Here is a 14,875-nt window from a genome sequence, read left to right as displayed (position 1 = left end):
AGTGGAACCATATAATATTTGTCATTTTGTGATGGATTTATGAATTATAATAATGCCAGATTGTGTATCAGGTTCTGTGAGAATCCGCAGTTCTGAGTCCTGTGGGGAAGAAAGTTGGTAAACTGGTGAAGACAGTATCATTTCACAAGCCATGTTTTTCAGGGTCCAGAAAGTAATTGGAAAACTGAAGAAAAGTGCTCAGTTTTCAGAGGAGGCATGGGTTCTTCCACACAGAGGCAATAGCATGAAGACCATTTTCAGAGTAGGGTTCAGACACATGTTTGGCCCCCAAAGCTTACAAGCTTTTCACCATCCTCCACGTCTCTGGGGCCTAGAACAGATCCCACAGCTGGGTAGATAAGAGGGTGGCATTGAGCAAGTACCACCAATATCCACACACTGTCTGCTAACGGTGTAAGCAAGCAGAGGGAAACTCTTAAGGCAAAAGGAGTCTGGGGGCTCTCTCTGATCCAATGTGAATTTTCAGAGCTCCGAAGTATCTATGTTGTTGTTACGTGCTGTTGAGTCAATTCCAACTCATAGCGACTTTGTACAGGGTTTCTGAAGAACAGCTGGTTAACTTCAACAACCAACCCTGTGGTTTGCAGTCCAGGGCTGATCCTACAGTGCCACACCAGGAGCCCAAAATACTTACTGTTGTTGTTAAGTGCGTTGCGTCAGTTCAGACTCATAACGACCCTGTATAGGATTTCCAAGGAGTGGCTGGTAAGGTTGAACCACCAACCCTGCGGTTCAAACCAACCTTGCAATCCACTGCATTAACACACTTCTGCTCCCGTAAAGATTTACAGCCTCGGAAGCCCCTTGCAGGGTCACTATGAGTAGGAACCGACTCCACGGTGCTTAACAACAACAATACCACCACACCAGGACTCCAAAATACTTATAGCCCATAAATAATTAAGAAAGGCCGATTATAGGAAGCTTTCTCCTTTCTGGCGGGGATGGAGATGAAACAAGTGTTTTTAAGCTCTGTCTTGTAGAAAATTTGAGCTTTGAGCTTTGTTGGGGGACTCCTGAATTCTCCAGATTTTGAAACCTGATCTACAATATAATTGGCCTCCCCAGGCTTCCAGGGATCATCCCCAAAGCCCCTTGGTTCTCAGGGCTTGATTCTTCTGGCAAAAGATAAAAATCTCCTGAGATGAAGGGAGCGCCAATAAATAAACAGCCACATTTAGAGGCAGTAAAAGCTCTCCATGAACATGAACTCACCCCACCTCCAAGATCCTGGATCAGAAGAACAAAAACTCTGAAACAACCACTCTGAAAGGGATCAAAATAGAAGGTCCTAGAAAGTATGGGAGAACAATGTGGAACAAAGCTTTTAAAAAGACCAGGCTTACTGATCCAATAGAGACTGGTGGAACCCAAGGCAATGGTCCTTAAACACCCTTCAAACCTGAAACTGACTTCAAACCAATGGGTCAACTATCAGGAAAACACCAGACAGGTCTTTAAGGTGAACCAGAGAGGTGTACACTCTTTAAAACAAACCACCACACAAGATCCAAAGGGCAGCAATTTCCCAAGGATAAAACTCAGAAGGCAGTACAGAATAGGAAAGAAGGACGAAGGAAAACAAAAGTACAGGAAAGATGTGGGAAGAATGCTGTTAGAATACCGGGATTTATCATGAAATATACTGTGTATGAGCAGTTGAATGGAAGACTAATTTGCTCTAAAAAATTTTAGCCAAATAACAATAGTTGTTATATATGTACATAAATAGTAATATATAAACTCAAATACATATAAACTTCTAATTGTGTCCTGGTGTGATGCTATAGGATATGCTTGAACTGCAAGGTTGGCAGTGCAAACCCACCAGTCGCTTTGCTGTTGTTGTTGTTAAGTGTCATCAAGTAGGTCATAGAGACCCTGTAGAGGGTTTCTAAGGCTTTTAAAATCTTTGTGGGGGCAGAAAGTCCCATCTTTCTCCTGCACAGTGGCTGGCAGGCTTCAACTGAGGATCTTGTGGTTCCCAATCCAGTGCTTACCACATGGAGCCACCATGCTCCCATATATATAATACGACCCTTAAATAAAAAGAATGACATAATTATAATCTGGTTAAAGATGTATACACTGAGGAAAGAACGAGAACCTATCCCAAGTTGTTTTTATCAGAAGTGCTAATGAAGTTGGTGTTGGGACTTGATTCAAATAGTCCCTGGATCAAGACTACTGTAGGTGTGGAGTCTGCCCAGAGGCCTATGGAGATATTTTTAACCCTTAAAGAAAATGATATCTGCTTTTTAGAGTTTTAGGAGGCAGAGGACATAAAATTTGGGACCCACCTCCGATCCCATTAGTTATGGTGTTGTAAGATAAGCACTGGACTGCTAACCGTAAGGTTGGTGTTTCAAACCCATCAGTTGCTCCTTGGGAACCCTATACAGAGTTGTTATGAATCAGAACTGACTCCACGGCACTTGACAATAGCAACAACATAATAGTTCTTCAAGGTTTGAATAAAGTTATTAACAGATCCGTAGGTAGCATAAACCATTTGCTCTTGGTGTTGCGCTGTAGGATCAGCACTGGGCTGTGAACCACAAGGTTGGCAGCTGAAGCCAACCAGCTGCTCCTAGGAAACCCTGTATAGGATTGTTATGAGTCAGAACTGACTTGATGGCACTCAACAAAAACAACAACAACTAGCCTATAGGCTGGTAGTTTGAACCCACTGAGAGGTGTCATGGAAGCAAACCCCACGCAGCAGTTCTACTCTGATACACATGGGCTCATCATGAGTTGGAACCGACTCAATGGCAACAGGCTTTGTTTGTTGTTTTAAATTAACACAATGTACAATGATATGGGTTACAGACAGGAAAAAAAAAAAAAAAAGGTACTCAAAAAGGGAAAAAGTGTTCTAGAACATAAAGCAACAATAGCATGAACGGATTCAAAATTAGAAATACACATAATTGTTCTACAAAATTCTAATTTTAGCACCTCAACTAAGCCTTCAGTGGGGAGTATCTTGCACACAGTAGGCACTGGATAAATGAACTGATAGCTCTCTGGGATCAGCTGCTTTGAATTAGTGTTGTTACTAACCCTTGACCTCTATCCCAGAAGAGCCTTCCAGGAATTGGGTAACATTGGTCTGGCTTCTTTTTTTTCCTACCTTGTTCCTCTTCCTACCTACCTGGCCCCATGAATTTGAAGAATCTGAAGCAAGAAACAGTTTTAGGTAAAATGTTAAATTTTAAATTAAAAAAGTGTGGCACTTACATGGAGTACATTAACACATGGTTGCTGAAAGTTCTGAGATCGCAACTCTTGCATCCGTTTGTTATTCTCTTTGTATTTTTCTTCTACAAGCTTTCTGCAAATGCAAAGTGAATGCAAAAAATAACTCCAACTTTCTAAAACCATATCTATATGATATGATCTCTGTTTCAGCAGGCACATGGGGTGCTGGGGAGCCATGCCAATGGTCCCTCCTCGTCAAGATGCATGCTATGCAGCACCCACTCAATTCTCTTTAGAGCATACACAGGGTACTCTGACTCCTTGGTCATCACTGGAACTCCTAAAATGCAGCAGAGTAGTAATCAGTATTGATCCTTGTGTGTTCTCTGAGTGATGACAGGGGTGTGTCCCTGGTGCCTGACACAGGATCTGACATGTACTAACTAGTAAGTCAATAACCCTTTCTGGATTTCAACTTATAGTGATCCTGTATAGGGTTTCTGATATTGCAAATCTTTACAGATGCAGACAGCCTCGTATTTTTCCAGTGGAGCAGCTGGTGGGTTTAAATTATTGACCTTTTTGTTAATAGTCTAGTGCTTGCCTTACAGTGCTACACCACTGTACATGTAGATTATTAAATTATTTTTTATCTCTTTGTATCAGAGATTTAAGGTTCTATTTATGTTCAAACAATGACATGTATCATGGTGCCCTGGAAATATTGCCATTTCTGAAAAGTTAGAAACAGATTTGGGAACTGAACACAATAGAGATTGAAAGTTAATGCAATGGCACAGGCAATTTTTCCTCTTTTCTCAGGAAAACTCATGCTCAGTAATTGGCTGAAACCCACTCATATTGGCCCCCTAGAGTGGGCCGTGTACATCACTTCCCAACTGCACATTCAATGGTACCATATTGTAGCTTAGAACTGGATGTGGTGAGATGTACTCCAAGTCTAATTACCAGTCAAGAAACTAACTTCTGAACTAACTCCAGAGCTGACTGGTACACATTTACCAGCACACAACTGGTACACAGCAATGCATTTTGATGAGGATCTTTTCCTACATTTATTACAGAAAACACATGTTAAGGGAAAATTATTATTGTTAAGTGCCGCTGAGTCAGTTCCAACTCTTAGTGAGCCTGTACAGGGTTTCCAAGACATGACTTACATATATTCTCAGGAGCAGGAAGTCTCATCTTTCTCCAGTGGAGTGGCTGGCGGGCTCAAACCTTGGACCTTGTGGTTCACAACCCAGTGCTTATCATACGGAGTCACCAGGTTCACCAGGGGAAAATAGTCTCCTCAATTTTTACTTGGTTCATTATGATATAATATTCACTCTAAGTGCACCGACACCTCTAAATCATTTTTCAGATACGTGAACAAGGTTAGAAAACAAACAGATTTGAGTTTTACGTCTTTTCCATAGCTCTGGTTCTTGACTGTGGCTTCTAAGGTACAAAAAAAAGTTGGCAGGGGAAGGAGGAAGAAGAAAAATTGGAAAACCAGAAAACATACCAACCAAAAACAGTCTGAGAAACAGAGTCTGAGGCTCTTTGGAATGTCACTTCTTCATGTAAATACTCTAATTACCAGGGATATCTCCCACTAACAGCATTGCCCTGAGAGCAGACTTTTCAAAAGCTTCTGTTGACAGAGCAGAGCACTGTTTTCAGTCTCCTCCTTCAAGCCAACAATTTCCTCAGTACACTCTTCTCCCCATAGATCAGCGGAGCCTCCTGGGAAGTGTGTGTGCAGGGGCACGTGCTGGGGAGGGCAGCAAGCCCCCCCAGACAATGACACTGCAGTAGCAAAGCCTCTTTCTGGGGAAATACGAAGGCAACCCTTATAGTCAATTTTTCCCTTCACACAAGACACTAATAGTGTCTGGCATCCAATAACCATCTATGGCTCAATAACTGGGTATGGATAGAAGGGGTGGGTAGGTAAGTAAATGAAGAAACAAATAAACACATAAGTGTATTCATTTTGATTTCTTGGATTGGTTTCTGCTTTTCTTTAGTACATCTCTTTAGAGCCCTGGGAGCTAGCCTGGGGGGTGGGGTGCCCAGAGGAAAGGCAGCTTACTTCAGCTTCCTGGCCTTCTCATCTGAGGCCTGGAGCTTCCTCAGTCTCATCCTTTCTCTCGGCGTCATGCTCTGCACTTCCGACAGCGCCTGCAGAGTCTGCAGGTGGACCTTTTGTTTCCTGTCAATTATAAAGATTGTTTGCACACAATCCATCCCAAACATGCTCAGAAAAATTAGACAAATATTTTACAGATGTATTATTACATGAACGAGAGAGGAAAAACATCTCAAGACAGCCAAGCAAAAAAAAAACACAAAAAAACATAAAAACTAATAAGCTCTGGGTAGGTAATGAGCCAACCCAGGCTCTAGTTAATCGGCAATATTCTTCAAATTAGATTTCTGTTTAAAAGCAAATTATGTACTTTCCAAATTTCTGCTTATTTCATTGTGTATGACTGGTTTTCATAATGTAAGACAAATGAGCTAAAATGAACAAGTATGTTGACTTGCAGAGTAATTCAACCATGAGGATAAGGACACAGCCTTTGAAGACTGACAGGCAGGTTTGAATTCTATCTCCACTGTGCTTTACTTCTGCAGCTGTGGGTAAGTTACACTGAACCTCAGTTTTCTCACCCATAAAAGAGGGGCAAACATGTATAGTATCTGAGATGTAAAAAACATCCAAAATGGTAATATTCTAGAAAAACTGTACTGAATATATTTTATACAGTAGCTATTTTTTTCCTGACAGCCTGGGATAGTGGTTAATGGTACAGGTTAGCAATGGTCAAATCCGATCTCCAATGCTACAAGCCTTTGGGCAAGTTACATAACCTCTCGATGACCATGAAAAAAAAAAATGTTACGTACTTTTTAGGTTGTTGTGAGTTTATATGGGTTAATTCAGACAAAGTGTTTATAACAGAATCAGGCATATGGTCTTCATCCAAAAATAATGTCAGCCAACATTATTATTTTAAAACTTCTTTTCTTCAGTTAAAGAAATGTGACTATAAATTAATAATGCACTGAAAGGTTGCAACTACATTCTCAGAAACATTTGTTACTGCTCCAGACTTGGTGAGGTCCTAATACATACAGTAGAATGCCTTTCATATTCCACTATCTCCTTAATAAACACTATGAGAAAATTGTAATGACCATTTTAGGAAGTTCTCATCCCTATAAAGCCTCCAGGGCGTTGTACAATTTTCAGGAACACGTATTCCTTGTTTTGTAAGAATAAATAGATCTCCTTAAAGACAAAGTCCTAGATCTTGAAAATAAGAGTGACTACTTTAAACCAATTATTTCATAGTATGAAATGCCCTACAATAACTGCATTCTAGCACCTGCTCACTGTAAACAGTGTCAGGCAAAGCGGTTCACAACTATTGTGTAAAAACGATAACGAACATTCATCCTGAATTTAAAAAATAAGATATCTACTACTCTCAGATAACATAAAATGAAGTAAATAATTCCAGGCTTTTTTTCCCCAGAAAAATGAGGTTATTAGAGACACACCTACATATGATCCTCTGAGGGGCAGCGTGTTTTAACAGGAGTGCAGAAGATCTTTGATGGTTCAGGTCCTGTCCGACTGATTTCAAATTTAAAAGTCCAAGCCTTTGGTCTGGTTAATATTGATCCCAGGTTGTCTGTAAGTGTCAGGACCTGACACCTCCAGGGACTTCTACCTGTAAGGCTGTGGCTCTATCCATGAAGCCCCAGGTCTACTCTCTAGGTCTTCCAACTTTGAAGACCAGATTTATCACAGACCTGGGCTCCAGGGGGTCCTCAAACCCAGCATTTTGCTATCATATCAAGTCTGGGTTCCACCAAACCTTGTGGCCATCAAAGTGAAAGTTTGGTCCAGGCTGTATGGAGGGTGTTTGTGTACTGCGTAGGCATGCAGGGCTAATTTGTAGAACTTTCTGCAAAAGTATGCTTGGGGATGACATGAACTATTTTATCATAACCCGGATAAAACCCGGCTCCTGGGAGTAAGGGGCCATTATTTCCAACAAAGGAATCACTGTGTGAAAGGAATGGTGGTGATATCAAAGGACATGGAGAGAAGAAAACCATTAAAGCCTGTCTTCTTAACCACCTGAATAAAGGATTTCGGAGGACATAAAATGGGAAATACTAAAAATTATCTTTTCTTTTTTATTGATTCATGTAATCTCACTCTTCCGGAAGCATGAATATACTGACCAATTTTCTAGGAATCAAAACATATACACTGTAACAAATGCAAAGTTCATGTGGAGGGAAACATGACTGTCCCAGTACCATGACTGAAAGGCAGACCACAGCAATGCAACAACATGCCTGGTGACACTCATGGATCCAGTTATATGGGAAATCAACAAACATCCTTGCACAAATAGTAAGCCAAAGCAAAAACAACTGTAGTCTCGAATTTGCGTGCAATGATTAGTGTAAAAGAGGAGACACAATTGTATTTGATATGCAAGATGGAAACCCCACATAGTCAAAGGCCAATATCACATATAATCTCAGAGGGAGACACCAGCCAGGACTTTCCCCTGTGACTATTCCACACATCCAGAAGTGAAGGAGTGGAGGTCCTGCATCTATGAGACCCCTGGTTTCTCTAAAAATCCTGAAGACCAGGGACGTGGCACCCATTTCTATCACTGGTCCCCGTGAAATGAGTTTCACGGTATGAATTCACACTCCCAAAAGCCTGCTGATGTGTTGTCTTTATAGGGAAGTCAGAAATCTTCAAAAGAGACAAATTTCTGACTGGTTTCCTGAGTTTGAAAGTGAAGACGGAAAACAAACTGGTATAGTGGAGAAGCACATTTGTGCTATTTGGCTTTGAAGATTAGCCTATCGAAGGCTCATGAGCTCACCCCACTGCCTTACACAGATCTTGGGAGACAACTACCATTCTCATTGGGTCTCTGTACGATTAAATAGAGTTCCTTCAACAAAATCATAGATTTGGTATTTATAAGTGGGGTCATGAAGTGCTGTCAGGACAGTTGTCCATGGCTGTTCTCAAGTGACCTATCTATCATGTTGCAGTATTTTGGGCTCTTACAAGTTACAGCACAAAATTTTTGAATAAGGTAGGAAAAAAGGATTAAACCAAGTAAGTATTATGGCTCCTTAGGACATACACATTCTCTACGTCTTATGTAACAGGATGTGTATCTCAAGAAAGTATAGTATGGCTCTTTCCGCAGGACTCTGCAATATTCTCTTTTAAATAGATATTCTGCCAGGTCCTATTAAACAAACACGTGCAAGCCATTTATGCTTAATATGGAAGGCTCATTATCATAAATATCACTAAATGTCTGAGATATTCATTTCTCCATATACTTACAAGGAAATTTGCAGTGCTCCCCTGCAGATCTGTAAGCTATGCATTGGTTTAAACTTTTATGACTTCAATTTGCTACCACCTGGGGCAAAGGGCTTTAGAACTCAAAGTTACTGAAGCTCCTTAATTTCTTGGCAAGGCTTAAGTGAATTCTAGGAAACTTCATGCAGTTAGCTTAGCTCTAATAGATTTTTAAAGACAAATGCATTTAACATTTACGCTCCATGGGCTTTTTAAAAACAAAGCAATTACTTACACGGCATTAATTATATGAGCAGCCTCCTTCTGACAATTCAAATTCTTGTCTTCCAGAGTCATTTCCGAATATCTACACATCAGGTGCTGAAAAACCAGAACAACAATCCTGACAAACCTTAAGGATGAAGAGGCATAAAACTATTGAGTTTATTTTCTGATTTATAGTATTAATGACTATGGCAGAGGGACCTGAGAACCAAGTCCTGGGTAACTAGCTTTCCCTTTATGAAAGGGTTACATACAATTACATGGTAGCTTATGTAATAAGATCCTATTGGGTCAGACTCCTGTTGGCCGCTCCAGCTTCATCTTGTACAGTTTTGTCTCTTCCTCCCTGTTACTCAGCCATGAAGTGGTTTTTCTCCTGCTCCAAGAAAACATGGAGTACTGGTTTGGGGCTAGGGGTTAATGCGATGAACTGCAAAGTCATTTGAACCACAAGGTCGGGGGTTGAAGCTCACCAGCCATTCCTTGGAAACCCTATACAGGGTTGCTATGGGTCAGTAACTGACTCAACAACACTTAATAACAACAACAAAGAAGATACAAGCTCCTTTCTGTCATGGATAATGCCCTCTGGTTTCCAGGGACCAGATGAGAGTGAGGCAAATGAGGCACGGACTGCAGGAACAAAACAAAAGGAGCCACCAAAAATCTCAATATCCAGGATAAGTAATGTTTTAATGTACTATTATAAAAGATCAAAGTTAATGCCAAAAATCTATGTAGTTGTTGTTATTAAGTGCTTTAGATCAGTTCTGACTCATAGCGACCCTGTATAGGGCTTCTGAGGGGCACCTAGTGGGTTTGAAACACCAACCTAATGGTTCACAGTCCAGTGCTGATCCTACAACACCATACCAGTAGTGCTCCAAAATCCATCATCATCATCAACAACAACAACAGTTTAAATAAAGACAGGATCCCACCCATAACTTGCACAATTCTACCTCATGTGTCTCACCCTAATCTTAGCCCTGTAGGATCTTACCTTTTTTTTTTAACAGTTTTGATATTTTGTTCATCATGGATTTTAGGAATTATTTTTAAAAAAAAATTACATTAACATATTATTTTTCTTGATTACTGGGTGCTTTTTGCTTTTTGGATTTTTTTTTTTTTTTTGTATCCTCTTACATTTTGTATATAGGGTGGGTGATTTAGGCCCTTCAGCCAGCCCCAGCAGATCCTCTTGGGTCCCCTTTGATGTTTTGTGTATACCTATTTCAGTGTGGCTTTGATATCTGCACCTCCTTTTTTTCAGAGGCCTTTCCTTGGGCTACCGGCATCCACATTGCTGGTATTTTTGGAAGGCTACCCGTATCAAGGAATTTACACGCCCCCCTTCTGCTTTGCTTCACCCACTGACTCGCTCAATTCCCCTGGGAGGACACTCTTGTCTGTGTCTACCTCCAGGAGACATGAGCTCATTCAGGGTCTTGGCACTAACTATTCCCTGTGTTTCATACATTTGTAAGCTCTTCCAATGGCTGGCTGCTTCTCATCTGCCTCAATGATGTTTCAATATCATCATCTACTCCTTTCACCAGCAAGACCTCTCCCCCTCCTTTATTCTTACAGCAGCCTGTTTACTTTCTTCCTAGTGCTTGTGATCATTGGTAACTATTTATGTGTTGGAGTCATTCAGTACAACCCTGGGTGCCACAAATCATTAAGTGCACAATCAACTAAAAGGGAACTGGACTCTCCCAGTAGCACTCAAGGGCACTAGAATTCATGTTGGCACTCTTTCCTGCCATGGCCACCACTCACCTGCCAGTGTGTCATACTGTGGTGGCTTGCTTGTTGCTGTGATGCTGAAAGCTATGCCACTGTTATTTCACATACCAGTAGGGTCACCCATGGTAGACATGTTTCAACGGAGCTTCCAGACTAAGAAAGACTAAGAAGAAGGACCTGGCTAGCTAATCTTCTGAAAATATTAACCAGTGAAAAGTTCAGGACTAGCAGTGAAACACTGCTACAGTGCTGGGAGATGAGCTCCCGAGCCTGGAAGGCATTCAACAAACACAGTGAATGCACCAATGGGCTCAAACAGGGAATGACTGTGAGGCTGGCACAGGGCTGCTCAATGTTTTATTCTGTTATACACAGGATCACTGTGAGTTGGAACTGACTCAAAGACATCTAACAACAACAAAAAGCCTATCACTGACCTAGGAAATGCAAACCATCATCCTGGTTTTCCTTAGATTTAGGACTTGACCGGCTAATGAAAAGACATAGGAATTTTTTAAGGTGAATGGACACTTTGTGGTTCTTCTTAAAGCTATTCAGTAAATTAATGGATATTTCCCTTCTGAAGGAGTTGTGTCATAAAAGACTAACAACAACAACAACAAACCAGACATGAAACTTTTCTGAGAGGGGACCATTTGTTTTTTTCGTGCCATCTCAGAAGATTCCCTATATCAAATTTCCTACTCTACAGTAAAATACACGCACCTATCTGACTTGGCGGTATTCAACAACAAGAAGTTCAATAAAAAATATTCTTGAAGGCAGAGATAATGACATGGAAAGATAGAGCAGCTGAAGATTCCAGACTCATGGAAAGACACAGGCTGGCAACCAGGAGGCAGGCTTGCAGAATGTGCCCTTTTGGTTGCTTAAATGGTTATATATTCCTGAGTGGTTTTTGAGTATAAAAGGAAACAAACAAACAAACAAAAACCCAGAATGAATAGAAGCAAATACTGTTGAATGGATGCACGGAGGGGATTGTAATCATTGAAATGAAATAAAATATAATAGGATGAGTGCAAAACCAATGTTCTCCCATGTAAACTATCACTCAATTCACAATTGCTGTTGTTATGTGCCATGGAGTCAGTTCAATTCAGTGACCCTGCATAGGGTTTCCAAGGCTGTAAATGTTTACAGGAGCAGAAAGCCTCATCTTTCTCCCATGGGAATGGCTGGTAGTTTCGTACTAATGACTGTGAGCTTATCAGCCCGATTCGTAACCACTATGCTACCAGAGCTCCTTTCAAGTCACAATAAAAGCGTTAAAAATACATTTATGTTCTTGAAATACATAATGAGTATGCTCAGTGAAAATCCCAGATTTTAGTATTATTAGTTGTAGCACATTCTTGTGATATATTTATAAAGAGTTGAGATAGGATCGGTTAACCAAGAGCTCTAAGATTAGATGTTGAGTTTAAGCACAAAATCACAACCTTAACTTCTTATATCTAAGTGGCACCAGGGAACCGGAGATTACACTCTTCTTTGGCACAGAGGTTGTTGTGACTACTACTTCCCTCAGCTTCTTTTTAGTCTTGCTTCTCCTTCTTGATTTTTAGTGCTTCTTATTACCAACAGCATCTCTTCAAGTTATAGAATGCGTATACACATGCTAGGAGCTCTGGTAGCATAGTGGTTACGAATCAGGCTGTGAACCGCAAGATCAGCAGTTCTAAACCACCAGCGGTTCCACGGGGGGGAAAGACGAGGCGTTCTGCTCCCGTAAAGATTTATAGCTTCAGAAACCCTGTACAGGGTTGCTATGACTCACTGTACAGGGTTGCTATGAGTCAGAACCGACTCCACGGTACTTAACAACAACAACAACAACATATACATGCTAATACTTATTTCCCAATATTTGTTTCATTTTAAATACCTGTAGTTGTTCATCAATGTAAGGGACTTTTAAGATCTCTATAGCAGATGGTCTCAATGCGGGACTCTTGTTCAACATGCTGCAATGTTTAAAGAGAAAATGCGTTTTCACATGAGCTAAAATACACGCACAATCTAAAACAGCATTAGTGACCACGTATTCATTTTCTGTACCTTTCCATGATGGCATTTAGTTCCCTTGGGTATCTCTCAGGGAGAGAAGGTGTGTTGCCTTCAACAATTTTCAAAACGATGGATAAGAAATTGGAGCCTGTGAATGCATGATTCATGCAGCACATCTCATATAAAATGCATGCCAATGACCTAAAGACAAAGCCAGAGAATTGAAATCAGAACCTATGTCCTATTTTAACTTTGTTCATTCTACAAATCCTCAGATGCCAGGGCACTGTCTGTGAGGCACTACTGTATAATTCAATTCTTTATGACTGTAGTTTCATATTCTTTTTCAGTTAGACATAATGTTTACTTGAAATGTAAGTTTAAAACAAGTGAAAGGAGAAAGCACAAAAAAGCAATGACCACTTTTTGTGGAAGGAGAGCTAACAAGCAAATCAATAGTAGCAACATGCCTGCGCATAGTAGGAACTTCATAAATATTTGATTAGGATAGGAAGGAATATTTGAATTAACTTCTATGAAGGAAAAACAGAAGGTAACGGAATCCTGTCACCTGAAGGTGGCTTTTTTAATATTATAAATGCAAAACAAAATTTTAATTTTAATTTATCAGCCTAACCTTGCCTCTAATGTGTATCCAAGCATTTTGAAAAGGGAAGTGACATTCTTTATTACTTTTCTGAATATAATCATTTGCAAGTAGGGTAGAAGAACAGCTACTTGCAGCTCACATTAAAATGTATAATTTTCCTTTGGGGTGTGAAATAGAATATTAAAATTCTAGATCATTCCAACACTGATTAGGATTAGCCATGCAAATCAGTAACCTCTAAACCAGCAGGAAAAAGTTTTAAATAACTCTACATCATAAAGAAAATGGGAAATTCTTGCCTGATCTTAGTATTAGGAAGTAACTGTACTTTTCCTGAATAGCGTATTTATTTTACCATGTGCACTCATGAATTATGCAACTGACAGGGTTTCTCTTTTCATGTTAGTTGCTTGAAAGCTTAAAAATAAGTTTGTGACTAATCTTGTGTCATTTGTGTTTTATGTGACTTTTACTATTGCCCTGAATTCTTTCTGGTACCAGGAAGGGTAGTTGTTGTTGTTAGGTGTCATTGAGTTCGTTCCGACTCATAGTGACCATGTATAAAATTTCCAAGGAGCAGCTGTTAGGTTTGAACTGCCAACCATGTGGCTAGCAGTCCAGTGCTTATTCTTACAGCACCACACCAGGAGTTCCTCATACAGACTGCTGTTGTTGTTGTTAAGTGCCTTCAAGTTGGTACTCTCTCATAGTGATCCTATGTAGGGTTTCCGAGGAGCGGCTGGTAAGCCTGAACTACTGACCTTGTGGTTCAAAGCAAACTCCCAGTCCAGCGCATTAACCCACAACAGTCTAGGAAATCCTGTGGGGCAGTTTTATTCTGTCATATCAGGTCGCTAAGAGCCAGTATTGATCCCACGGCACACCATCATAACAAAAAAAAACTGACCAAGAAACACTGACGACCAGACAAAGATTAACAATAACAGGATTGGGGGAGAGAGCAATGCTACAGATTGCACAAATATTAGAAAGTATTAAGATGACATCAGAAACATCATGACTCCAATAAATTTGACAATTTGGATATAATGAACAGTCTTTATAAAAACAACTTGCCAAATTGACACAGGATGAAATATAAAACCTGAATTATCCTTTATCTATTAAACAGAGATAAGCCATTTTTTAACACAACATTAATATTAACATCTAACAAAGAGACTACATTAAACGAAAATTACACAGGTCCCCTTAGGGCAAACTCCCTTCCAAGACTAAGACTCAATGGGAATACAGGAGCAGACATGTACTCTGACTGGTGACTATGTTGGTCACCAATAACGGGAAGCAAGAGAAAACAGCAATGAAGCTGTGAGCTAAGTCCTACCACATTCAATAGACTCCTGTGAACCTCGGTGAAGACCTGGTTGGCCAGCAGTATGGCAAGACCTGGGGACTCTTGGGCCCAGTGTCAGTGACATAGCCACACAGGACTAGAGTGGAGAGTGAAGCATCCAGCTGATAAGAAGAGAGGGCATACGTACAAGAATACCCACACTTTCAGATAATACCCACTTGTCCTGGCTTCAATGGCTGGATGATCAGAACTCAACTAGAAGATGAAAGAAAAGGAAAAAAAA

General features: G+C 40.4%; 1 protein-coding gene across 1 annotated transcript in view; it reads right to left on the bottom strand.

Annotated features, from left to right (window-relative positions):
- The window catches only part of NEK11 (NIMA-related kinase 11), a 436,844-nt gene that overhangs the window by 249,424 nt on the left and 172,545 nt on the right, over positions 1-14,875 (bottom strand). Inside the window, exons 6-10 of the mRNA XM_006846637.1 lie at positions 12,716-12,865; positions 12,543-12,621; positions 8,892-8,977; positions 5,327-5,446; positions 3,261-3,358 (exon numbers count right to left, since the gene is read on the bottom strand). Coding sequence (XP_006846700.1) covers positions 3,261-3,358; positions 5,327-5,446; positions 8,892-8,977; positions 12,543-12,621; positions 12,716-12,865 — 533 coding nt within the window. The remainder of the gene's footprint in view (positions 1-3,260; positions 3,359-5,326; positions 5,447-8,891; positions 8,978-12,542; positions 12,622-12,715; positions 12,866-14,875) is intronic.

This window comes from Chrysochloris asiatica, unplaced genomic scaffold (assembly GCF_000296735.1).
Source record: "Chrysochloris asiatica unplaced genomic scaffold, ChrAsi1.0 scaffold00028, whole genome shotgun sequence".
Lineage (NCBI taxonomy): Eukaryota > Metazoa > Chordata > Mammalia > Afrosoricida > Chrysochloridae > Chrysochloris > Chrysochloris asiatica.
The sequence above is the reverse complement of the archived record's forward strand: the minus strand, read 5'-3'. Positions and strand labels throughout refer to the sequence as shown.